Consider the following 27,147-nt stretch of genomic DNA (forward strand, 5'->3'; position numbering starts at 1 on the left):
TATATTTGATCTAACTTCGCACTGAAAATTTTCACAAGAAATCCACGATGCTTTAATGATTTTGCACAGGAAATTGCGTGGCAAAACATTTTTAACCACTTTGTTTAAAGTGCGCAAAAATAATGTGAAATTACAGAAATATTACTCGAAGCTCATTGGTCCATTCTAGCAGCCACTCCCTCGGTGGCGATACAGACGTGCACTTACGAAATATACCGCCGTTAAATTCTGATGCCTGGTGCAGCCTAATGGGTTGCACCGATTCTGCGCCGGCCCTGATTATATATTATTACTAAAGAGTCAGTTAACCAATCACAAAGTTGAGCCTTCCCTGTGTTCGCTCGCGGTTCGGCTTGTTTAAAGGTATCCGTGTGTGAATCATCGATAATCTGGTATCACCAGTGGGCCAAATTTGCTAGATTACTGAAATTTTCTCGCATATTTATTGTAACAGACTTATGATGTAATGGTTAACAAAGGTATCTACCAAGTCTTTGGGTTTGGATCTTGGAGAAGCCATGGGTGTTATGTATGCGGTGTCTGTGTGGTGTGAGAATATCTAAAAATCTCGTAAGCTGGAAGTCCACTTGAGAGGCTTTATGGTAATGGAAGAAGTGCGGGATGCCCTTTTTCCATCGCGCTGAGCTGAATGCAACGATAAATATATGTAGATGTTTGGATAGGGTTTTTGTATGATGAACTACGCGTATGAAACAATAGGTTGCTTTTAAATAACGAAAATGTTAATTACAACGTAACAACTACACGTTAAATGATATTTGCATCAGAGGAAAATCCGATCGACGCGGCGACAACGGAGCGTGAAGGGACAGAGAGCCAAAGTAGATAGATGTCTTGTTTTGCACCCGCTAAATCTTCCTGCAGCGATGTGCAAAAAATCAAATTTAAGTGCGAAGAGAAAGGTACAGTCTGTCAAAAAAGTATTCGAACACCAGGTATCCATCTTGAAAACGCAAAAACCGCTAAATTTTTTTAAAAAACTTTTTTAAACCCTAACTGTATAAAAGCAAAAGTTAATGTAAATAAAAACTCTAAAGGCATGTGTATATACATTTTGTTTTCACAATCCTAACTAAATAATACACTGCTCGACATTGAAAATGCAACACCAAGAAGGAGTGGCCAGAAAGTGATGAAATTTGGAAAAAAGACAGAGACAGCAAGCAGCAATAAGTGATCTTTATTCCAAAATGATAGTCAGAATACAGAGCGAGAACGGCGTCGGCTCAGTAGGATGTAGGACCACCGCGGACAGCGATGCACGAAGAAACTCGTCTAGGCATAGAATCAATAAGAGTGCGGATGGTGTCCTGAGGGATGGCTCTCCATTCCCTTTCAACCATTTGCCACAGTTCGTCTTCTGAACGAGGCAGGGGCATAATCTGCAAGCAGCCTCCAATCACATCCCACACATGTTCGATTAGTGACAGGTCAGGAGAGTACGGTGGCCAGAGAAGCATCTGTATACCTTGCAGAGCATGTTGGCAGATCCTGCTGAAATGTTATCCTGCTGAAACATTTCATTCGTCAGCCCCTGAAGGTAGGGAATTGCCACTGGCCGCAGCACATTATCCAAGTATCGTTCGGCTGTTATAGTGCCCTGAATACGAACTAGAGGTGACCTGGAATCGTAGGCAATAGTGCCACAAACCATTATGCCACGTTGTCGCGCGGTGAGGCGTTCCACAATCACTGCAGGATTAGATCTGTCTCCACGTCGACGTCACACGCGTATGCGGCAACTGTCACTAGACAAACAGAAGCGTGACTCATCTGAGAACACGACGTTTCGCCATTCTGTGATTCACATTTCTCCAGTCCGGCACCATTCTAAACGTTGGCGTCCTATGCTGTGGGGTCAATGGCAGTCTTCTTAACGGACGCCGTGAGTGCAGGCCACGTTCAACCAATCGACGGGAAATGTTTCTGGTCGACACGGAAACGTCCAGGGTATCTTGCACATGATGCAGAACCGCGGTACAAGTGACTTGCGGGACCGCCACAGCTTGTCGGCGGATGCGTCGATTCATGCGTGTTGACGTCACTCTGGCTGCGCCTGCACCCCTTCTTCTTCCCACATTCCCTTGCTTCAACATATTCGCCATAGCCGATGCACCATGCTCGCATCCATGTGGGTATCCATGTGACTACTCCTTCTTGGTGTTGCATTTTCAATGTCGAGCAGTGTATAAGAACTTGAACAAAGTTAAAAAAAAGCCGAGACTGGCATGTACTTAATACTATTTTTTAACTTTGTTTTCTATTTTACTCTAAGGGCTCCACTAACCGGTAGTTATGTATATATCATTTCAAATGGAATCATCAAATAGAAAAATATACATACATTTACGTTTAATATACACAATTCTAATATAAAGTTGAGGAAAAATGACATTAATAGGTGTTATGAAATTCTGGGGTAGCAAAATAGTTGAAGGTGCTTCAGTACATGTTTTAGGTTTCTCGACAACAGCAGGTAGGAGAAGAGTCCCTTTAAATACTTCTTCCATCTTGTTGTTCCCCGTTTCTTCATCAGACAAACATTGATAAAATTCTTCTTCTGCTTTATCAAACAACTCTGTAAGTTTCGCTTTCGATTCCTCCTTTTTTTTTATTACCCACGTAGATGTCCATGCTGCCACTTCGTCTAAAAATGGAGTCGCAAATGGTTTTTCAATATGGTTATATCTAGAGGATTCAAATATCGTGCAATTGCGAGGGTTCCTGAATTTTATTTTCAGTTCATCTTTTAATTTTCTTGGTATGTTTCCTGAGTCGTCAAAATCACATATCTCCTATCTGATGGTATCAAGTATATTTTATTCGGTTGTAAAATGTACTTTTTAAATTTAAGTTCGTCAACAGGCCTAAACGTTCCAACCATCATAGATGAATTGTGGGAAAAGAGCAAAGTTCATATAATAAACCATTTATGCTTCCCAGTCGTTTGATAAATGTGTACTTGTCCATGTTCCGTTTTCCCACGTCCAAATGTAAAATAGCTTTTTGTCAGAAACATATTTTTTCAACTAAAGCTTGTTCTCATGTCTGTATATTTCTTTTCTGCACTGCATGATTTTACGAGTAGACAAAGTTTCTGATCTATTTTGTTCCGATCTCAAAAGTGCCTTTGACACGCTTTGGTGCCCTGCCATCAAGCAAGCGCTCAGAATAGCTGAATGTCCCGCAAACCTTTATCACATATTTGCCAGCTACCTCAAAGACCTCACTTTAATCATAGCCCACAACCAAGGTATAACAACCAAAGTGCAACAACGAAGCTGCCCTCAGGGTTTGTGTGAGGACCCTATACTTTGGAACATAACTTTTAATTCTATTTTAACTGCCAACTGGCCAGACTACGTACACCTTATCGCATATGCTGATGATGTGGCATTTCTCGTGAAAGGACGAACTCGAGTAAGGAAGCACAAGTTTCTGCAGTCAGTTTACAGTTCTGTGTCATAACCTAAAACTCAAGATTTCTGCAGAAAAGTCAACTGCCTTGATAATCCCTAAGCCGCTTACTAACCCCACACGAAAACCGTGAATCAAGCTTAAGGGGAAGAGTATCAACATCGTCCCAGAATTAAAATTCTTGGGTCTTATATGGGGTAAAGGTCTGACATGGATCCCTCACTTGCATTACTAAGAACTAAAATTGAAGTCGTTGCACGGAAGTTTCGCCAAATTCAAGTTTCGACATGGGGACAAACCCCACATTCCCAAAATTTTTTACACCACTGTTATTGAGAAGATCATCCTTTATGCAGCTGCCAATTGGGCTCAGCCAATGAGGGACCGATTACAAAAACAACTGCTCACAATCCAACGGCCGTTTGCTCTTAACCTGTGCAAGGCATACAGGACAACAGCCACGAACGCCCCCATTGTCCTCGCAGGACTGATTTCCCTTCATATTCGAGCAGAACAGGAGGCTACCTACACCAAGATCATTCAGCTAAGTCGGGATGCCAGTTTTCATAACATAAAATTCAGCACAGTACAGTATGAATGCCCTATCAACCCTACACTCACGCACCCAGGGCATAAAGGCTTGGGCAGATATGTTGAGATCAACAGCAATCGGCCCCATCAATACATACAAGAAACAGACCTTACCATCTTTACAGATGGCTCCAAGACCTCCGATGGAGTAGGCAGCGCCTTTGTACTTTTCGATGGCGCACATATAATTCACACTTGGAAGGGTTATCTACAATACTGGAATAGCGTTTTCCAGGGAGAAGCATTAGCCATAACAGCGGCTATTGAATACACTCTGGCTTCACCCTATCCTTTCATCACTATTTACTCAGACAGGATGTCCACTCTTTTTGGCAGTCTTAAATCATAACCACTCCTTTCCACTCATTGTCAACATACAGCATCATCTGCAAAGCAATGCCCATAAGCGCATACAACTAGTATGGGTCAGAGCACACGCACGTCTGGTAGGCAATGAAACAGCCGACAAACTTGCCAAAGAGGCAAGTAGCAACATAAACGCAGAGGAAATCAATATTCCGGCATCTCCCTCTTACCTGAAAAAGGAGCTGCTTCTAAAAATGGCAACAACCCTAAAATGGCAACAGGAATGGGATTTAAGTAATACCGAGAGATGTACATAAGATTTCTTCCCAAAAGTTAACCTTCAAAGACATGCGTCTGTCCCATAAATCACCAAATTTGTCATGGATCACGGACCGTTTTCTGTTTATTTCCTTCGCTTTGCCATTTCCGAAACTGCAACCTGCGTAGAAAAGATATCCTGTTATGAATTTGATTTCTACAAGCTGATAAAAGAAGGGTATGTAACAAGGTATCATAAATTTTTTTGGTTTGTTATGAATATTATTCTAGAACTAGATGGGTATCATTTCCGCTGATAAGAACATTTCAGTATATATATAAAAGAAGGTAGTCTGCCAGAGTTGTTCATCGCTACTTGCTCAAGTAATTGAAGAGAGAGCTCTGGGATTTTTTAATGGCTGTTGGTAAGTGTTCCTTTTTTTCTTTTTATTTTGAATTATTTGTAAAAGTGGAAAGGATTCCTAATAATAATAATTGTTAAAGTATAATGTAAATTTTAAAACATTCTTTTTTCTCCAGGTTCCTTTTCCCCTTCCTAAAAACCATTTCCAGTCTTTCATTTATAGTATTAACTGTGGAAGGATTACGATATAAACAACCATATGTTAATTATGGTTATTGTAGTGTCGCTTCAGTTCCGTTAAGTTTCTAATGAAGTTTAGTTAAAGCGGAATGGCAACACCTTCTAGTCTCCGCGAAGAACGAAGTAAACAAACTCCGAGTTTTTGTCACGCGATGCTACGTGCATGTAAAATGTAAATAAATATTATGAATAAGAATCTATAACATCATAAGGAATAAAATATTGGTTCCATAGGAGTCAGAGAAGTGTTATTTTTCTATATTTGCACACCAGACACTTCACTGGTGTATCCCGGCGTGATCGAATTCTACAATGGCTGACGAAGACGAAACCGAAATTAAAGCAACAACTGCATCTGTCGCCAAGGTAAGCGTTAAAGTTCCTCCTTTTTGGAAGCCAGATCCTAAAATATGGTTTATTCAACTAGAAGCACAATTTAGAAATGCAAAAATTAGTGTAGATCAAACAAAATATGATTATGTTATAAGTTCCATTGAACCCGATATTTTGTCACAGGTATCTGATATTTTGCTAAGTCCACCACAAGATAATAAATATGAGGCAATTAAAAATAGACTAATTTCATTATATGCTGATTCAGAGACTCAAAAAACCCAAAAATTACTGAGTGAGTTAGAACTGGGTGACAAAAAGCCGTCTCAATTACTGTGTGAGATGCGTAATTTAGCTGGCGATAAAGTAACAGATACTTTCCTAAAAACATTGTGGCTACAACGTTTACCCGTTAATATGCGTAGCATTATATCTGTTAGTAGTGAAGATTTGTCAAAAGTGGCTACAATGGCCGATAAGATTTGGGAATTAAACCCTGTTACTCCCCAAATAGCTGCTGCATCATCCATAACGGTAAAAGCGGAAGTGATTGAAAGTTTACAAAAACAGGTTAGTGAACTTAGCTTACAAGTTTCTGCTTTAAGCAAGCAACGTCATAGTCGTCCCTATTGTCGTAACCGATCCAAATCAAGAGATAGGAGTTACAGTGGTAACAGATCTAGTGATATTTGTTACTATCATAAAAAATTCGGTGATAAGTCATTTAAGTGTAAACAACCCTGCAACTACTCATCAACATCGCAGACAAATAGTCCGGAAAACCAGCTCCCCGTCTCTCATTGACGACGGAGGGACAAGGGGTGCAGCTGAGTCGTCTTTTCATCAGCGACAAAGAATCGGCTACCCAATTTTTAATAGATACTGGGGCAGAAATTTCTGTCATTCCTCCCTTGCCTGCAGATAAAAAAAACATCTCAAAATTAGAACTCTTTGCTGCAAATGGTACGAAAATTAAAACATATGGCCAAAAATTACACAAGCTTGATCTTGGACTCAGACGATCATTCACATGGCCTTTTGTAATTGCGGACGTAAACAAACCGATAATAGGCATGGATTTTCTTGCAAATTTTAACCTTTTGGTAGATTCTAAAAATCGCAAGTTGATTGATGGTACTACATTCTTAACAACCAATGGAACTCCTTGTTTTCAAAATAACAATAATAATATTCCGATTTTAAATGCCGTAAATGATCCATATAAACGTATCATTAAAGATTTTCCGGATTTGTTAAAACTCAATGTAGTTAATAATAAAGTTAAAAATCATAACATCGAACATTATATCGAAACCAGAGGTCCACCAGTTTTCGCTAAAGCCAGGAGACTATCAGCTGAGAAACTTAAAGCGGCTAAAAAGGAGTTTGAATTTATGCAGACCATCCAAAAGTAATTGGTCGAGCCCACTACATCTCGCTATGAAGAAATCAGGTGATTGGAGACCTTGTGGAGACTATCGAGCGTTAAACAACGTCACGATTCCTGATAGATACCCTCTCCCATTTTTAACAGATTGCAGTTCCATTTTAGCGGGAAAAAGAGTTTTCTCATCCATAGACCTCATTAGAGCGTACCAACAAATTCCAGTTCGCGAAGAAGATATACCGAAAACGGCCATTCTCACTCCCTTTGGCTTATTCGAGTTCCCATTCATGACGTTCGGCCTACGAAATGCGGCCCAAACGTTCCAACGTTTCATGAACAGTGTGTTGAATGGACTAGAATTCGTGTTTTGCTATTTGGATGACATTCTAATAGCCTCTCCAGATGAAGAAACTCATCGAAAACATATACGAGCAGTCCTCGAGAGACTAAACGAATATGGCCTGTGTATTAATGCGGCAAAGTGTAAATTTGGTCAAGCAAAACTTGCATTCCTGGGATACGAAGTGTCAGCTGAAGGACTTAAACCTCTCTCAACGAAAGTTGATGCCATCAAAAATTTCCCAGAACCAAAATCATTTACTAGTTTAAGACGATTTTTAGGTATGGTGAATTTTTATCACAGATTCATACCAAATTGTGCAAAACTGCAACAACCTTTAACAACAATGCTCAGTGGTATTAAAAAGAACTGCAGAAAAGAAATAACCTGGACGGCAGAAACAAAAAACGCCTTCCAGATCTTAAAAGATGCACTTATTCATGCCACAAATTTAACTCACCCATCCGAAAAGGCTGAAATATCGCTAACAACTGATGCTTCCGATACTGCCATTGGAGCCGTTTTACATCAGATTGTGAATAATGAAAAACAACCTTTAAGTTTCTTTTCCCGAAATTTGACATCAGCACAACAAAAATATAGTGCCTACGATAGAGAACTCTTAGCCATCTATACAGCAGTAAAACATTTCAAATACATCTTAGAAGGGCGAACTTTTGCAATATACACGGATCACAAACCACTAACATTTGCCTTCCAACAAAATTTGGAAAAAGCTTCCCCACGACAAGCTCGACAACTGTCATATATTGGCCAGTTCTCAACCGATATCCGATTCATACAAGGGCATGAAAATACCGTCGCTGACGCTCTCTCTCGCATAGACACCATTTCTGTACCATCTGCAATAGACTTACAAACTATAGTAGACTGTCAAGAAGATGACGACTTGGAGATACTTAAAAACAACCCAAACTTAAAAATCCTACAGATCCCTATACCGGACAGCGACAAGAAAATTTACTGTGATACTTCTACAAATTATAATCGACCATACATCCCTGCAAAGTTTCGGCAGAAAATATTTTCTTCAATCCATAATTTATCTCATCCTGGAATAAGATCCACGATAAAATTGATAACACGACGTTTCATATGGCCCAATATGAATAAAGACTGCCAACTATGGACTAGAGCATGTTTATCTTGCCAAAGATCTAAAGTTCACAGACATACACATTCATCTTTGGGAGAATTCAAAGTACCTCCACACAGATTCCAGCATTTAAACATAGATCTGGTGGGTCCGCTACCTCCTTGCAAAGGATTCAAATACCTTCTAACCATCATCGATCGTTATACACGATGGATCGAAGCGGTATCGTTAGAAGATCAATCAGCAGAATCTATTGCTAAAGCTTTGATTTATACTTGGTTTTCACGCTTTGGAATTCCGAATCGCATAACATCTGACCAAGGTCGGCAATTTGATAGCCAACTTTTTCAAGCTTTAGGAAAATATCTTGGTTTTCATACAAACACTACAACTGCGTACCATCCACAGGCAAATGGCCTGATCGAAAGACAACACCGAACTTTAAAAGCAAGTCTCAAATGTCATCTACTCGAATCAAAATCATGGCTGGAAGCATTGCCTTTCGTTCTATTAGGCATAAGATCTGCCATCAAGGAAGACTTAGGTTGCTCATCCGCAGAACTTGTATACGGAACTCCTTTAGCATTACCTGGTGAATTCTTTTCAACAGTACCTCATATGAAACAGTCTGAATTTTCTCAAAACCTTCAGAAAATAATAAGAGCTATGAAGCCAAGTTCTACCACCCCCCATGGAAATAGAACAGTCTTTGTTTCTAAACATCTTTCCAACTGTTCTCACGTATTCCTATACAACAACATTAATAGTTCGTCGCTACAGCCTGTCTATCTTGGACCGTATCCTGTAAGAGCAAGAAAGGATAAGTACTTCGATATTGAAATCCAAGGAAAAGTTAAAAGAGTTTCAATAGACAGACTAAAGCCATGTTTCCTAGTGCAAGATTCTGATATTCCTTTTCAAAACTCCCATTCCAAGAAAGCGGAACTTAGGGAAACACCTGCACTCAAGAACACTGAAGAAAATTCAGAAAATCATCATGAAACTAAGACTACTAGAACCGGCAGACATGTGAAGTTCCCCAGTCACTTTAAAGACTATTTTCCATAATCGCTGTCACTAGGAAGGGGGTGTGTAGTGTCGCTTCAGTTCCGTTAAGTTTCTAATGAAGTTTAGTTAAAGCGGAATGGCAACACCTTCTAGTCTCCGCGAAGAACGAAGTAAACAAACTCCGAGTTTTTGTCACGCGATGCTACGTGCATGTAAAATGTAAATAAATATTATGAATAAGAATCTATAACATCGTAAGGAATAAAATATTGGTTCCATAGGAGTCAGAGAAGTGTTATTTTTCTATATTTGCACACCAGACACTTCAGTTATATTTTGAAAGGATTGGGGTATGCTTCGAGCGATTTAAAACATCTAGGGTCCCTTGTAGTTGGTCCTCCATTCGGTTGAGATAAATTATCCCCCAAAGATTAATTATTTATGCAATTAATTATGCAAAATATAGAATGGATTATGCTTGGTTCTAGACTGTCTTATAGGTGTGAACCATACCAGTGGGACAAAAATACATCACAAAATTCGTCTACCCGTGAAATCATCTAGTGCGGAAAAGAAATATACAGATACGAGAACAAGCTTTAGATGGAAAAAATATGTTTGCGACGAAAAGCTATTCTACGTTTGAACTTAGAAAAACGGAGCATGGGCGCAAGTACACATTTACCAAACGACTGAAGCTCCAATGGTTTATTATAAACTTTGCTCTTCTTCCCACAATTCATCTGTGACGGATAAAACGTTTAGGCCTGTTGACGAACTTAAATTTAAAAAGCACATTTTACAACCAAATAAAATATGCTTGATTCCATCAGATAGGGTACATATGATTTCGACGACTCAGAAAACATAGCAAGAAAATTAAAAGATGAACTGGAAATAAAATTCAGGAATTTCCGTAGTTGTACGAAATTTGAACCGTCTAGAGCAGGAGTTCTCAACCAGTGGTACGCGTACCACTGATGGTACGCAAGAGAAAAATAGGTGGTTTAACTATTAAATTCAAAAATTAAAACCCCAGCATCCTGATTGAGTTTATTCTCTAACACTCGTAAATGTATGGGATCTGAGCTTTGTTCATGGTCAACAGCCGCTTATAGACTTAAGCAAGAAGCGAACGATCTGTCTGCATGGCAGTTTTCGTGGTTCCTCCATGTTGCAGGTTTCACAAATATTCTTTTAGCCGTGGACATAACAAAATTTGCCATAAATGATGTTTTTAAAAGGAGTGATACAAATGGATGTTGTATACAATAGGAAATAAAAATAAGTTCCTATAAAAAACATAATAGAGTCTCATTAATTCTCTTAAAGTTTACCGATTTATTAGCATGGCCAGCCCTTTATGCCACCATTTCCGGCCTCTTATTGCTCCATTTTCAAAGGAAAACATTTTTTACGTCGGTTTGCTGTCTCTAACAGTAGATGTTTTCTTGTTGCTTTGCATTCCTTAGTTTTAATAACGTTGTCTTCCAACGAACATGGTCACTTGGAAGCCCGAATTTTGAATTTCGAATTTGTTTTATTATCTATTTCAAATTTTGAAAAACTTTAACGAATTTTTGATTAACAAACTCAACGATTTCAAAGCGAGCAATGGCAACACTCCACGGAAAAAAAAAAAAAAAAAAAAACTAATTTCCAGCGCGCGAGACAGTGTATCGAAAATTCTAAAGGTATGCTGTTTTGCTGTTTTTAAATATTTTGTGATAATGCTGTTGAATTGAATTTTATGCGTTTTAAGTGCAAAGAACATGATATTTAATAAATAAAGATAACACACCAAACGTTAAAAAACACCCTACTGGGCGTAATACAAGATCTGAAAGTATTACGATTTTATTTCTTTCTTTTAGCCCAAAGAGCGTTAGCACAGAGCGACCATTTACTTCGTTTTCGCATTTTGAAAACGTAAATGCTTGTTCCACTTTTCAGATTGTTGCCGCCAAATATTATCGTCCTGCCATATATTTAAAGAAATTAAATAATGAAGAATCTGCACAAATGAATGTATGTTTCTCGCATTGTGATGAAACAACGGTGCCTAGAGCCATTCAAATTTGAATAGCGTAGTCCTCCACCGAATATGGACATCTGGAAAACCTAATTTGGAATTTGTTTTATTAACGATTTCATATTTTGTAACACTTTAACGAAATTTTTATTAACAATTTCAACGATTTCAAAGCGAGCAATGGCAACTCTGTACGGAGAGAAAAAAAAAATTGTCTCCAAGGCGTGAGACTGTGTATCGGAAATTCTAAAGATATGCTCTTTTAACTATTTGGGGTATTGCTGTTGAATTGAATTTTATGGTTTAAGTGCAAAGAACATGATATTTATAAATAAAGGTAACACACAAAACGTTAAAAAAAAAACCCTTTTTGTGTAATATAAGGTCTGAAAGCTTTCAGATATTTCTTTTTAATATTTCTCTTTAGAAATTGAAAAATAATCATTATAGGGTGTAGTAGTGGTACTAAAGATTTTTAATTTTTCTTTATATGGTACGCCCTAGTCAAAAGGTTGAGAACCACTAGTCTAGGTAATGCCGCTGTTGAGAAACTTGTATGCATTACATCAACCGCAAATAAAGTGTTTTTTGCCTGCACCGAGAGAATATAGTATGTACTTGGTAAAACTTTGTAAACAGAGTTGCGTCGTAATACATATTTTTTTTGCATTGAAAACTATTTTCATTTTCTTCAACCATTGCATAAGAAATAGGTTCATGGTGCGTTTGAATAATATGACATTCTTGATGTGAGACATGTTGAGGTTGTATGGTTAAATGGAACATCCTTAATGAAAAACATGTTATGCATTTTGACTCTAAATTCTCTAAGATAAGTTTCTTTCCAGAAAGTGAGAAATAGCTTATAGAATCCATTGTCATTCATTAACATTTCTGATGTCTCCTGGCGACGGATCTTTTAATTGATACAGCGTATTCCATACTATGCAAACATTTATCATGTAATCCTTCATATGATCAAAATCTATGGAAGATAATTGAACGCAAGATCGTGAATCATAAACTTCAAGTAGAGAATCTTTAAATATGAACCATTCTTCTTGTTCATCTTATCAGTAGTCCGTTCTTATCAGCAAGTCACACCCTTAGGAGGCCCCCCTCTTCGTGCTTAGGAATTTCTTGAGAGAGGAAAAATGCGGATCTCTTGACCATCGATGAGTATAGATTGTGATTTTTGTAACTAAGATCCCCGACTTTTTTTTTTTCAGGTATCAAACTTAGAATTACGAGCAAATATAAATACAGTGTGACGGAATTTGTTAAACTTGTACTATAATAAATTACAACGGTTAAATTAATAAATTAATTTTATATTTAACTAATATTTAAGAAAAATAACTGTATAATTTATTTTTGCTGGTATGCTCTCACACTGTGTATGGATTTATGATTTTGTCAATTACTGTTTTTCTGAAATATACATGAATTTTTTGGGAACGGTAATAGTTAATGTTACTTTCGTTAAAATATTATGCACATCTCTGTGATGATATATGTCTTTTCTAGTTAGGTTGTAGTGGTCCAGTTATTGCATGAGAAATAATTATTTTTTATTTCATATATTTGTTCATGTGTTTAATTATTTTATAAAATTAACTTTAATATTTTGTTAATATTCCTATTTATATTTAAATTTCTTTATGCTGAATGGCAACTAGTTCTAGTTCTGATTCATGATTGCTAGGTTTTGGTTTCAAAACGTTGCTCGTAGTGTCGCATTTCGATAGCTGGAAAATAAAATGCAATAACTTAGCTATTTGTTTATAATTCATGCTGTTACTAGTCATAAATTAATTTTAAACATTAGTAGCCAAGGCTACATCGTGGTGACCCTGATTAATTTTCGAAATGTCAACAAATGACTCTTCTGAAACTGCTATGAAAGATACAGTTCAAAATTAGTAATATCGTTTCAGAAGAAACGAAATTTAATTATTTAGTTTCACAGCTTGAACCTAAGTTCGTCGAAAATATTTGGGACATTATAACGAACGATAGTGCCACAAAATATTCGGATGCTAAAATTAGGTTATTACATTTATTCAAAGAAAGTGAAAATGTACGGATTAAACGTTTGATTACTGGTATCGAACTTGGAGACATGAAACCAAGCCAACTTTTGCAGAAGTTGAGATCAGTTGCTACTACAGATGTGTCTGAAAATCTAATCAAAACTTTATGGCTGGAGAAGCTACCTGACTCCATAAAAAATATATTATTAGTTAGTGATGAAGATGTAACCAAGTTAGCGTCTATGGCAGATAAAATTAATGATATGAATCGGAAACCAGAAGTATTTAGTACTAATGCTCCTTCCGTTCCCGCAAATGATTTGTTGCAAAGAATTACCTTTCTTGAAAAAAAAATTGATCAAATAACCATTCGCTCAAGACGAAGGGACTCGGATTTACGTAATTCACGTTCACGATCTCGAAGCCGATCTCGTAAACGATATGACCCTACTGGCAAATTTTGTTTTTATCACTTTCGTTTTGGAGCAAAATGCATTCCAGAGAAATGCAAGCCTCCGTGTGCTTGGGTAAAAAACGATTTCAAAAACCAGGAAAACTCGAATCTGCAGTAGGTTCAGCGGCAAACGCTGCTGCAGAAAATATGAAGGATTGTCGCAAATTTCGTTTATTCGTTCGTGACCGAAGATCAAATTTGCACTTTCTTATTGATAGCGGAGCTGACGTAAGCATAATTCCTGCTACTTCACAGAATAAATGTAAAACTGAATATAAACTGTATGCAGCTAATGGCACAGATATTTCCACTTATGGCATAAAAACGCTAACTCTTGATTTGGGATTACGTCGTGATTTTCAGTTTCCATTCATAATTGCTGATGTCACAAAAGGTATTTTAGGAGCTGACTTTCTTCACAAATATAAATTGCTTATCGATATAAATAAGAAAAAATTAATTGATGGCGTAACACAGCTTTGTGTCCAGTGTGATGTCGCTGCTATTTCTAGTGATTACTCAGTAACCACATTAAATAAATCCATAAAAAATTTCGATTTACTGTCGAAATATCCCGAAATTTCTAAACCTAACCTTTTTCCTACACAAATTAAACATGGTGTTACACATTTTATTACGACTGATGGTCAACCCGTTTATTCAAAGGCACGACAGCTCGATCCAAAACGCTTAGCTATAGCTAAAGAGGAATTTAAATTTATGCTTGACAATGGAATAATTCGTCCATCAAACTCCCAGTGGTCAAGCCCCTTGGACCTTGTTACGAAAAAGGATGGTTCATATCGTCCTTGCGGAGACTACCGACGATTGAATGCGCAGACGATACCTGATCGATACCCAATTCCTCGCATTGAAGATTTTCATCATATTTTAAGAGGTACAAATATTTTTTCTAAAATTGATTTATTCAAAGCTTATTTTCAAATTCCCATTGCAGAAGAAGACAAATGTAAAACGGCTATCATCACTCCTTTCGGTTTATACGAATTTAATGTAATGAGTTTCGGTTTAAAAAATGCTCCTGCAACGTTCCAAAGATTTATTCATGAAGTCTTTAGAGGATTAGAATTCGTTTTTCCCTACTTAGACGATATACTCATTGCATCCAGTACCCATGAAGAACATGAAAATCACCTTAAATTAGTTTTCGAAAAATTACATACATTTGGGTTAAGAATTAATGTTTCAAAATCTGTCTTTGCTGTTCCCCAAATCGAGTTTCTAGGCTACCTAATTACACCTAAGGGTTCCCGTCCTTTGCCAGAAAGAGTTCAAGCTATTACTAACTACAAACGACCAGAAACAATTCATGAACTTAGAACTTTTCTTGGAATACTTAACTTTTATCGTCGTTATATAAAGGATGCAGCGAAGAATCAAGCATTGCTACATGCGTATCTCAAGGGAGCTAAAAAGAGGGACAAACGTAAAATCGAATGGACTGAAGAAGCTGAAAAACAATTTGAAACGTGCAAGAATGACCTGGTGAACATGGCACTGTTGTCTTTTCCCAATTCTGAACTACCTCTGGCTTTATTTACAGATGCTTCAGATACTGCGATTGGCTCAGTGTTGCAACAATATGAAAACTCCTCGTGGAAGCCAATAGCATGTTTTTCTAAAAAATTAAGTGATACTCAGCAAAAATATAGCACCTATGATAGAGAACTATTAAGCATATATCTTTCAGTTAGACACTTTAAGCATTATCTAGAAGGAAGAGTATTTACAATTTATACAGACCACAAGCCCTTAATATTCGCCTTTCGTCAAAAACTTGACAAAGCAACACCTAGACAGGCTCGCCAACTTCAATACATCTCCCAGTTTTCGACTGATATCAAATATGTAAAAGGTGAGAATAATATTGTGGCGGATACATTATCTAGAGTTAATGAAATTTCATCGATAGATTATGATAAAATAGCTGATGAACAAACTCAAGATGAAGAACTGAAGAGTTTGCAAACCACTACTTCCTTGAATTTCAAGCAATGTTCTCTACCTTCGGGGAAATATTTGTGGTGTGATACATCAACTAAACATGTTCGGCCGTATATTCCTCAGGCTTTCAGACAACACGTCTTTCAACGAATTCATGGTTTATCACATCCAGGAATAAAATCGACTATGAAATTAATGACATCAAAATTCATTTGGCCTAACATAAAAAAAGATGTACAGTTGTGGACAAGAACCTGCATTCCTTGCCAAAAAGCTAAAATCAGTCGGCACACCAAAACAAAATTTGGTGAGTTTGAAGTACCACCAGGAAGATTTTCTGTCATCCATATCGATCTCATAGGACCACTTCCACGATCTAAAGGGAATATTTATTGTCTTACTTGCATAGATAGATTTTCGAATTGGATGGAAGCAATTCCTTTATAAAATATTTCCGCTGAGAACGTCGCAAGAGCCTTTTATAGCAACTGGATTGCGCGTTTCGGCACGCCAAGTAAACTCATTAGTGATCGTGGATCCCAATTTAAAAGTGATACATTACGAGCTTTGTCCAAAATCTGTGGCATCAATTTACAACACACTACTGCCTACCACCCCTCGTGTAATGGCAAAGTTGAGCGCCTTCATCGAACATTAAAAACAGCATTAAAAGCACACAACAACATATCTTGGACGGACACGTTACCAACAGTACTTTTGGGTTTGCGTACTGCTATTCAAGAAGATACCAATCATTCTATCGCGCAAGTAGTTTATGGCCAGAGTCTCAGACTTCCTGGAGAGTTTTTCAGCAAACCAAGTATCCAGACAGCATCGGAGACTTTTGCTAATAAACTCCTGAAACAGATGGAAGTTGTTGGACCGAGACTAATTCGTAAAAATTCATCTGAACATATATTTGTCCATAAAGACTTAAAAACTTGTTCTCATGTGTTTCAGCGAATAGATCGGGTAAAAAAACCTTTGGAACCTCCTTATGAAGGACCATTTCCTGTTATTGATCGCAAGGACAAATATTTTACTATTAGCATAAAAGGAAAACATGTTAATGTATCCCTGGATCGCTTGAAACCAGCATATATTTTAGCTGAGGAAAATTCTCAGTTGATACAACCTGACTACACTAATTTGCAGAGACCGGACTCAAATTCGGATGTGAATCAAAAACATTCTCGCACAGGCAGAACTATACGTTTACCTGTTAGATTCAAGGACTGACTAAATTATTTTGATAGTGGTTAACACTGCAATACTAGTTACTACCTATTTCTCCATCTTCGTAACGTAACTTAGTTACTGGTGGGGGAGTAGTGTAGTGGTCCAGTTATTGCATGAGAAATAATTATTTTTTATTTCATATATTTGTTCATGTGTTTAATTATTTTATAAAATTAACTTTAATATTTTGTTAATATTCATATTTATATTTAAATTTCTTTATGCTGAATGGCAACTAGTTCTAGTTCTGATTCATGATTGCTAGGTTTTGGTTTCAAAACGTTGCTCGTAGCGTCGCATTTCGATAGCTGGAAAATAAAATGCAATAACTTAGCTATTTGTTTATAATTCATGCTGTTACTAGTCATAAATTAATTTTAAACATTAGTAGCCAAGGCTACAAGGTCTCAAGATAAGGGCATACACATTACCATATAGGAATTCATTTATTTTTTTTTTTAACTTAGCTAAAGTTTGCTTCTTAAAGACACTAATTTTTGCAAATGAACTCCTTTTAACTACACTCATGGACACAATCCTATTTTTAGGATATTTTCTACTTCTTTTCCTTTTCTTTCTATAGGCCCTTTCACCCCCCTCTATTAATTTTTGAGCCATTTATTTTGTCCCATCTTTTCTTTCTGGCATTTTGAACTCGTACAAAATGTACGAAGTTCCTTTTTACTCTCCTTAAGGGGGATTGTTGACAAATGTCTTCCTATTCTTTTAACATTAGCAAATTTAGAAACACAGTATCACATGAAAAAAGCTCAGTGAAGTAATGAAAAAGTCTGCTGCTACATAGAATACATCTTCAAAATTCTGCTACAGTAAAAAAAAGGGCATGCTTTATCCTATTATTAATAAATATTTGCCAAATATCACTTTTGCTTTTTTACCGTTTTTTTCGATTAGTATCAATATTGAAAAATAGAGGGCACCACTACTCCATACGGACTGATTGTCAATTTCTATTTTGGGGAACATTTAATTTTTTCTGCATTAAAATATAATTTTTTACTTCAGGGAACGAAGTAACATTCACCATCATTCAATTCATTCATTAAAATGTCATTCTTGCGCAGAAAAATATGCACGTACATCAATTTTGTCTAAAACTTAGCAAACCTAAAACGTAATTGCATCTTTCGCCAAGCAGGAAACTTGGCGAACTTTTTCACGCCATTTGTTGTCGATCGTCTCCAGCTTTGCGTCTGCAGAGCTGAACAGGTTTCACTCATGTACTCTCTATTTTTGCCCTCTTCCCCAAGCAATTTAGGACGAAACATTGAATGCTTTCAATAGCCATTTGCAGAATCAGTGGAAATGTTTACTTCCTAGGTCCTTCAGCTAACGAGTCACTCATTGAACGAAAAATTTCTCAAGCGCAATGTTTGTCTGCTAAATATAATTCAAATAATAAATTATTTTACTAATACCATTAATAAATAAATATCATCTCAGGGTTATGAGAGAACGTCGAAAAATCATTCGATATTTTTTTATGAAGCATTAAGATTACCTTTAAAACTCAGTTACCAAGTTGAAATCATTCTACATAAAAACTTGAATGCTGAACTGATATTTATTTTCGGGTAATTTATAGAACTTAATCATAGAAACTGGAGGCCTTCAAATTATACGTATATTTTCCGAATAATTTCATCATATATTAGGTCAGCACTTCACACTGAATACGTTGAAATTAAGCATAACTGAAACGCTTTTAAAATAGTCTCCAGATATTAGGGATAGTGTGTTATACGCTAAATTTTGCCTCTTCAATAATTCTTATAATATGGCGCTTCTTGTTGAATATTTCAGTATTATTTCGTGCATCACATAGTACAAGTTATCTCATTGCGGAAAGGATGGCATAATTTGATGGAAATTTAAAAGGATGGAAAATTAATGGAAATTTCTAAGGATAAATCGCAAAATTCTGCGAATATTTCGCAGCCGACGAATTTCACTTACACTTCCAAAGAACTTGTCAGATAATGACGCATCATGTTAAATTTATTTTCAAACAGCCAAGCTTTGTCAGTACTAACAGAACCGTTATAAGCGATCAAGATCTTGATTTAAGCTGATGGCACAATTTAATAAGTTTACGTCACATCAATAAGTTACGTCACCTTTTTATTTGATATCGGTTATCATGGTTGATTTGGTTTATTTATTTAATTATAGCAAAGCACACAAGAGCTATTGCGTAAATGGAAAGATGCCTTCCTTGAGAACCGCTACGAACGGCAGAGCGGTAAAGTCACTGAACACTGGTAGCTCGGTCCGAGGTTCGAATCCCACGAACAAAGCGGCTGCACGAGCGTTTTCATGGTTTTCCCAAGTGTAACTTGTACAAGAGCCAGTTTCCCTTTGAAAGTCCTCCACGAAGGCATCGCTTCCCTTAGGCAGATAACTCTCGAAGCTTTGACGTAATTACGTAAACCAAACCAAACCTTAGTTAAGGACTTTTTAAGTGAAACTGGCTTGTACCCATGCTAGAATCACGAAACAATCCATTCAACCAGCCCGTTCGTTGCTATTCGAGCCCTTCGAACTACCAGTGTTCAATGGTAGCAGCTCCTCACCGGTACCGCTCGGCCGTCGGTGAGCTAGTCTGCTGTTATGTAACATGGTTAAATTCGAAAATGGATTCTTCAAAATGTCAGCAAATATTAAAAGCCTTTCGAAATTTCCATAGAAATCTACAGAAAATTCGTGATTTTTTTTTAATGGTGTAAAATTACTAAAAATCCTTAAATTTTGCAGAAATTCCTGCTGTAATAAAGTAGGTCTTGTGGAAGAATTCAAACAATGAGTAATAACTTTACTTTAGAGGCATTCTTTGAATCATTGAATATTAATTAATGTTAAAGCAGATGAAAGATCTTTATCTGGGTAAGTATACGTACCTAAATTTCAATGACCGTTTAAACTTCTCACTGTACATATTAGATCAGGGATGGGTAAACTTTTTCGGTCGCGGGCCAAAGATCGAAAAAGAAAAAAAAAAAAAAAAAAAAAATTTGAAGGGCCAAGATAAATTTTTCTAAAATTTTAAAAACAATATACAAAGTACTACAACTTAAATATGTTCATGAGATGAATGAAATTGCCATTTCATTTTTAAAAGTTCCTCATATTGAGGTTCGAAAGGAGATGTACTAATTCTAAGGAACGAGGCTAAAATGTTTGTCGGTCAGTCTGCTTCTGAAATAATTCTTTCTAATTTCACAGTCGAAAACACTTGTTCACATGTATAAGATGAAGAAAAACCTAGCACTGATTTTCTGGGGATGAGATAATAGATTTTGGAAACTTATTTTCGATATGCAAAACTCTAACTTTGGCAACTTTGGCTCAGTTAGAAACAACCGCTCGAGATGATTGTTAGACTGTAACTCAATTTATTCCAGCTGAAAATCTGACCTCACTGCTTCACAGTTTACTTCAAAGGCATGGTAAAAATATCCAATTCTGTTTGAATGATACTGAAGTCTTTAAATCTGCTTTCGAACTCAAAATGCAGTTATTTCAAGCCATCTTCATAATTCTTTCGATTTATGTTTTGCAGAACAAAAACGGAGAAAGTATTCATCAGTCCTTTAATAAAAAATAATAATATTTAAACAAATTAGAAAAGGAGATGGATATTTAATATATCAATATATATTTCTTTTTATTTGCCACCTTTAAATTCTATTGCCGGCGGGATATAGGACCTTCCGGCGAGCCGGAGTTGGCCCTCGAGCCGTGGTTTGCCCATCGCTGCAATAGATGAAAATACGTGTGGATAATATTTTCATATGTTATCAATAATTTTAGTAAGATATAAAATTTTAAGCAATATTAAAAAATAAATTATGATGTCTATTTCTGCTAGTTGCAGAATTTTCACCTTAAACCTTTAAATGGACAAAGAAATTTTTTTCGCCTTCTGGCTATCGAAATCCAAAACCTTAATTAATAAATATTTTGTGTACATCAAACTTTTTCTGTACAAGTTCTTGGAAAAATCTTGATAATACCAGGGATAATAAGCTTTTTGTAAAAAATTATACTGAATAGGTCAATATTGCGCAATAATAAGTGAAAAGAGCCTTTACGTTAAATGAATAAATTTATTATGTTCTTTGTTATTAAATATGCATTTACCTTTTTTATTTCCTTGTATGAAGTAAAAGAAATATTACTATTATTAAAAATTACTACTATTATTAAATATTACTATTATTAAAATTTACTATTATTAAATTATGTACGAAGTAAAAGAAATTAATAATTTTGACTATTTTTTGGGGTGACTTTTGCCACCCGTACGTACAGAATAAAGTACTCCTCCACCGGAGGTTTTCTAAAAATGCAACTGGCTCGTATCCACATTCCCGTCTGAGAAAATTCACGAAAACTCCCCTGCAAGAACTTCTCTGAGGATCTGAACACTAGTCGATTTAGCAATTTTCAGCTATTTTACCGTTTAACGGCTAATGAGTCTCAAGAATTATTTTAATTACTAAACAAATGCCAGGCCTTTTACCATCAGGTCATTAGGCGACGAACTCTCCAATACTTTTTAACAGTGAAATAAAAATCATTTATTGCAGAACACTCGTCCAGACAAGCAGCGGTCGTGCCTTGTTCAGAGGCATAAGCATTCCGTACCGTGCCCATGCGCATAGGTTAAAAATCAATGCTTGGAAAGGCTGTCGGCTGAATTCATTTCCTATAAAGTTTTAGGTATTGGTGTATGTGCTTACGGCAAAGCCTCAAGGGCTATCTGCCTAAGGAGAGGAATGCCTTCGTGGAGGACTTTCTAAGGGAAACTGGCCCGTATACACGTTACACATGGGAAAAACCACGAAAGCCCCATGTAGCCAGCCCATTCGCGGGATTCGAGCCTCGGACCGAACTACCAGTATTCAGCGACTTTACCTCTCGGCGGCTGGTGGGGCCTTATACACTTTTAGGAGCGCCTTGACTTTGCTTAGGCTCGAGAGTACACTTCCTTACCGTTTGCACTTTTATAGGAGTACCGAAAACATTATTACAGTTAATGATGTGCGTTGTATTTTTGTTACCATAAGATTTAATTTATATACAAAAATGTAGTGAATTTTTTTTCCTGGAGAGAGAATTATTTTTTCCAGTTCGCTAACTTCGTAAATATGTATAAATGTTTTTAATAAATGTATTCTTTATTTAAAACCATTCATATTAAAGGTGTTGTAATAATTAATTCATTATTTCATGTTCATTACAGGTCTACCAACAGCCGAGCGGTAAAGTCGCTGAACACTGGTAGTTCGTTTATAACTCTGTTTGAAAAGGAAACATTCAATTTTATTTCTGAGAAGCATAACAGAATGAGAAAAAATTAATATGCAGAATTCAAAATATTCATTTACTTATTTACATTTGACAGAAAATTGCAAATACGTGTCGAAACTGGCTAATATTCAGTCTTTTCATTTTTATTTATTTCCTAAATTATTATTATTAAATCAAACATTAATTATCTATCAGGAAGCAAATTTAAAATAATAAATACTAGAACAAAAGCATAATAAAATCATTTAAATTATAGTTTAGCTTTACAGATGATGAAAGAAAAATTTCTTATATTATATTGATGGAGGGTGTACAATGTGGTGTGCGTTACTCTAATGTAAGTATACCTAACCTAATTTAATTATGCAATATCAAATTTCAATCAAATATAGATTTCTGCAATCTAGATTAAAAACAACTGCTGAACAACAGACTGAGTTAGTACATTGCAAACCTACACAGCAGTAATAAAATAAAACATTACCCTCTATATCAGGGGTCTCCAAACTACAGCCCGTGGTCCAAATTTGGCCCACGAGCCTTATCAATTCAGCCAACCAATTTGTAAATAGTTTTATAAAATTTAAAAGAAGCAAGATACCATACACAATAACTATTTTATATAACAAATAATCGATAAATATATTTACAGTCATGCATGTTCTTTCTAAAGCATATTATAAATATTATACTACTGTTTCTAAATTTACAATGAGTAAAATATAGCCAACACTCTATTATAAAATTTGTCATATTTTTTTTTATGAGAAAAAAGGTTCCATACCCACTTTCATAGTAGAATTCTAGATTTGTTCATAAAAATTTTTACCAACAATTTTGTTTAAATATTCAAAAAAAATTTTTTTAATGTATATGTTAAAATTTATCATCGCATTTTGAGCCCCCCACAAATATGAAATGCCTATGAGAGAGTTTTCATCTGATCAAAATGTGATGCTAAATTGTTACAACAAGCAAGGAAATCCACTTATAAGTAAAATTACATCGCAAACCAAAGAAATCTTTGATATGCTGCGACAAGATTGTTTTTGCAAACGTTTAAACAATTTTAAGAAATTCATGTTAGGTGAAACAACATGAAATTCTAAAAACCCCATTTCTTCGGATTATCATAGTAATATAGATTCAAATTCATTATATTACATCACCACGGAGTGATGAATTAACTACGTATTGGCCGTCAAAAGATAGTAAAAGAGGTAATATGTCCTGCAGGCTAAAGAAGTTTGGAGACCCCTGCTATATATGAAGCAAATTCATAACATATAGAATGCTTTCATATTATGTAAAAATTACTAAACTGACAGTGCTGATTAATGATAGCTTTCATTTTAATTTTAAATGCTATTTCTGAAAACAAACGTACATTGTGTGCATAGAATAAACACATTTTATAAGAAATAAAAGTTAACAAAAGAACACATAAAAAAAATCATGATCTCTCTAATTGATAAAGGTCAAATAAACTATGTTATTAAGTGCTTTAAAAATATCGCATCAGTTTACCTAATTTTTAACTGTAAATGAACAGAAAATTAAAAAACTACACATAACAAGTAAAAATTAATCTGATTATCAAATAATACTGATTACAAGCAATCACTACATAACAAAGAATTAACAAATAGAAAGAAATATTGTCCAGTTAACAAACAGTTTATGAATAACTAGCTTTTACATTTACATCGCTTTTAAATAGCATTTTTGTAAAACAAACTGCTAGTTTACGAAAACTGCTGGAGACAAGATAATTCTTAAATGCTATAATGATAAAACTTAAATATTCAACAGATAGCATTAACTTCTTGCATGTTAAGGGGACATGTGACATGTCGACTGGCAAAATGCAACTATTTCGAGACGAAAGTTATTAAGATATAACTTTTCTCAAAATAAACTTATACACGATTCATTTTTTTCATTTAAAATGCATAGATTACAGATTACAGAAAACACATAAAATATATATTAAATGCCTAATATTTTTAAAAACCAGTTGTTTAATTTCACTTACCTTTGACGAATCTCATCGGACAATGTGCTAGTTCGGTACACTTTTCTTAAAAGGTACTGCACCAATCGTCCTCAAATCGTGCATGGTAGTTAAAAATATATCATTTAAGAATAATAAGCAGTATTTTACATTTTACTTAAAAAGAAAAAATATTAAAAATAAATTAGTAAAATGCTTTGAAAAATCACAAAAAAATTAGTATTAAATTATTAATATATCCAATACTAATGCTCGTAAATTTTATATCCTGCATAGTTTCAAAGAAATAGTAATGATAAACAACTATGGAAAATTGGCACCTTCCAGGTCGAATAGTTTTCAAGAAAAATGTACCGAAAGTTAAGAAAAACACATTTTGAGAAAAACGAAAAAAAAACATTTAAAAACTAATAATTTATAAAAAAATATCATTTTAATATTTTCCTGTACCATAATCATCTTGAATTGACATTTCTACATCAAACTGTTTTTGTTTTATAAATTTATTTTTCTTTCTGGCCATTTTAGAAAGCTTTTAGTAAGCGAGCTGTCCCTCACGAATTCTAAGACAATCTATTTTTCTCAGACTCTTTACCATATAAAACCCTGGTTGCATTCCTAATAATTCCATTACTTTACTCCGGCTTTGTACACCATCATTAAAACATATTATGGCATCGAACAAACCCAATTTTAAGGTGATAATACTCACAAAAACAGTTTTTGGTATGCGTATCCAGATGCAATTATTAAAACTTTCATTGGGGTTTTGAGTTCGTCCGTGTAAGCACTTTGACAGCAGTTTTTTGTCAGACAGACTTCTAAACACAGCATTTCCACTTTTATGTCAGCATTTCCACTGTTATCTGCAACTGTTTCTTTTACAGCTTTCAACATGGATTCTTCAGCAATTTCTGATAATACAGGTAACAAAATTTTGTTATACTTCTGAAAGTCACTTGGCGGAGGGGGTAAGTTCCTAACAGCGCAGAATGTCTCTGCAGCTTTCTTCCCTTTACCAATGCAACGCATTGCATAAGTAAGGCGTAAATTAACATCGTAGCATCTTTTAGATTTTTTAGATGTCACACTACTCGTAGAATATCCACATGCAGTACACAAATACAGTAAACTTACTGCAAGTCCTCTGCGGGAATTACTTTGGTCTATCACATCAAAAGAATCACATTTCCCACAGTTCTTACATTTTGCAAATGCCTTCAATAAATGCAATAATGTTTCTGTTTCAATTATAAAGTTTCTACTCTTCTGAGACTCTAAAACTCATCTTCGCCATTAACTATGCCGATTTTGTACTCAGATGCACTCATATTTAGGGAAGACTTACTTACATTATGGGTAACATCTTTCACATATGTATGTTGATTTCCGATATATTTTCTCTTCCCGAATGATTTTTTTCTCGGCATTTACTTATTTAAAACTTTTATTCACTACGATAACACAATAAAACAATCAAAAATAAACACAGAAAGCACGAATTTAAATGAAAAAGAATGAAAAGAATAGCGAAACACAAATTAAACTAAGCCAAGTTGTAAATACGAAATTCGACAATTATCCACTACACAGCTTAGTGAATAAGCCAATTTAAAAACGTGTTGCCAAATGTCTTTCAAAGAATCATATTCTGACCAAGGAAGTAATAAAAACTGCTAAAACATCTGTATGTGCAAGTGATAATAAACAACGATAAAACATCTGTCCCTTTAAACTTGTGGGCATGCCAGTGCTTGTTTACATTTTAAACGAGAGATTTCGCCCTTTTAAAATTTCGAAACACGCATAAATTATATATTTTTGGAATCGTCTGAGTCTACTTTATTTTTCTAGAGCAAAATTGAAAATTCGAAAATTTTTATGTCGTTTGTCCCCTTAAGAAGCAAATCTTGTTTAATGTCTCCTCCTATATGAAATTATGTAATTTCCTAATTTCAAAGTATTCGGTAACTGAAAATGTTTCAACCAAAAATTAAATAACACGTCTAAATATCAGTATAGCGTGAGCACTTTCACTACTAATTGCATTGAACACACATGCTAGGCCAAATGATCTTTACTCACCATAAAAGTTTTATTTATTCGAATTAATATGATTAAAAAATTTTGATGAAAAGTACGTAATATGGACAATATAAAAATACTAACCCCGAATAAAAAGAATCCTTACTTACCAGAATGCGTTTCTTATACTGTCACGTTTGTTTTACTTGTTTGTTACATTGCACAAATTCATAATAAAAATATGGTGCCAAGAGTTTGTATTTTAACATGAGCGAACACTTCGCCAAAGATAGCAACACATAATTCTGACGTCAGAAATCCAGGGCAACGGTCAGCGCCATCTATTGTCAAAAGGCAGCATTCGTAATTCTCAAAACTTACTCTTAAATACGAAATTGCCCCCTTTCTATATACCTTTCCTTCTCACCTATGCTTGATTTTTCGCCTACGGTGCAGAAAGACTTAGCGGGTGCAAAATAAGACATCTGTCTACTTTGTCTGTCTGTCTGTCTTTGCAATGTCAGAAAAATTGGGACACGTTATTAACCGGACCTCTTCTCGCTCCTCCCACTAAATGGAACCCTCTCATTGGTTATAATGAAAGTCAATCAGGCATGACGTTGAGATGAAGAGTTTGGGCTCCGGGTTACTAGAAGAAGTACTTTATGT

At 35.5% G+C, this 27,147-nt stretch overlaps 1 protein-coding gene across 2 annotated transcripts in view; it reads right to left on the reverse strand.

Annotated features, from left to right (window-relative positions):
• Positions 1-26,790, reverse strand: part of LOC118202782 (uncharacterized) — a 60,887-nt gene extending 34,097 nt beyond the window's left edge. Inside the window, exon 1 of one of the 2 annotated variants that reach the window (XR_015041775.1) lies at positions 26,649-26,790. Coding sequence is in view for 1 of the 2 variants with exons in the window: in XM_085819215.1 (XP_085675341.1) it covers positions 25,166-25,485 (320 nt within the window). In the remaining variant the exon portion in view is untranslated. Of the gene's footprint in view, positions 1-25,165; positions 26,050-26,648 lie in introns of those variants that run through there. The other variant, XM_085819215.1, reaches the window with a different exon arrangement.
• Positions 26,791-27,147: the final 357 nt, after the last annotated feature.

This window comes from Stegodyphus dumicola, chromosome 6 (assembly GCF_044657685.1).
Source record: "Stegodyphus dumicola isolate Sdum_Otavi_A_Nest chromosome 6, ASM4465768v1".
NCBI lineage: Eukaryota > Metazoa > Arthropoda > Arachnida > Araneae > Eresidae > Stegodyphus > Stegodyphus dumicola.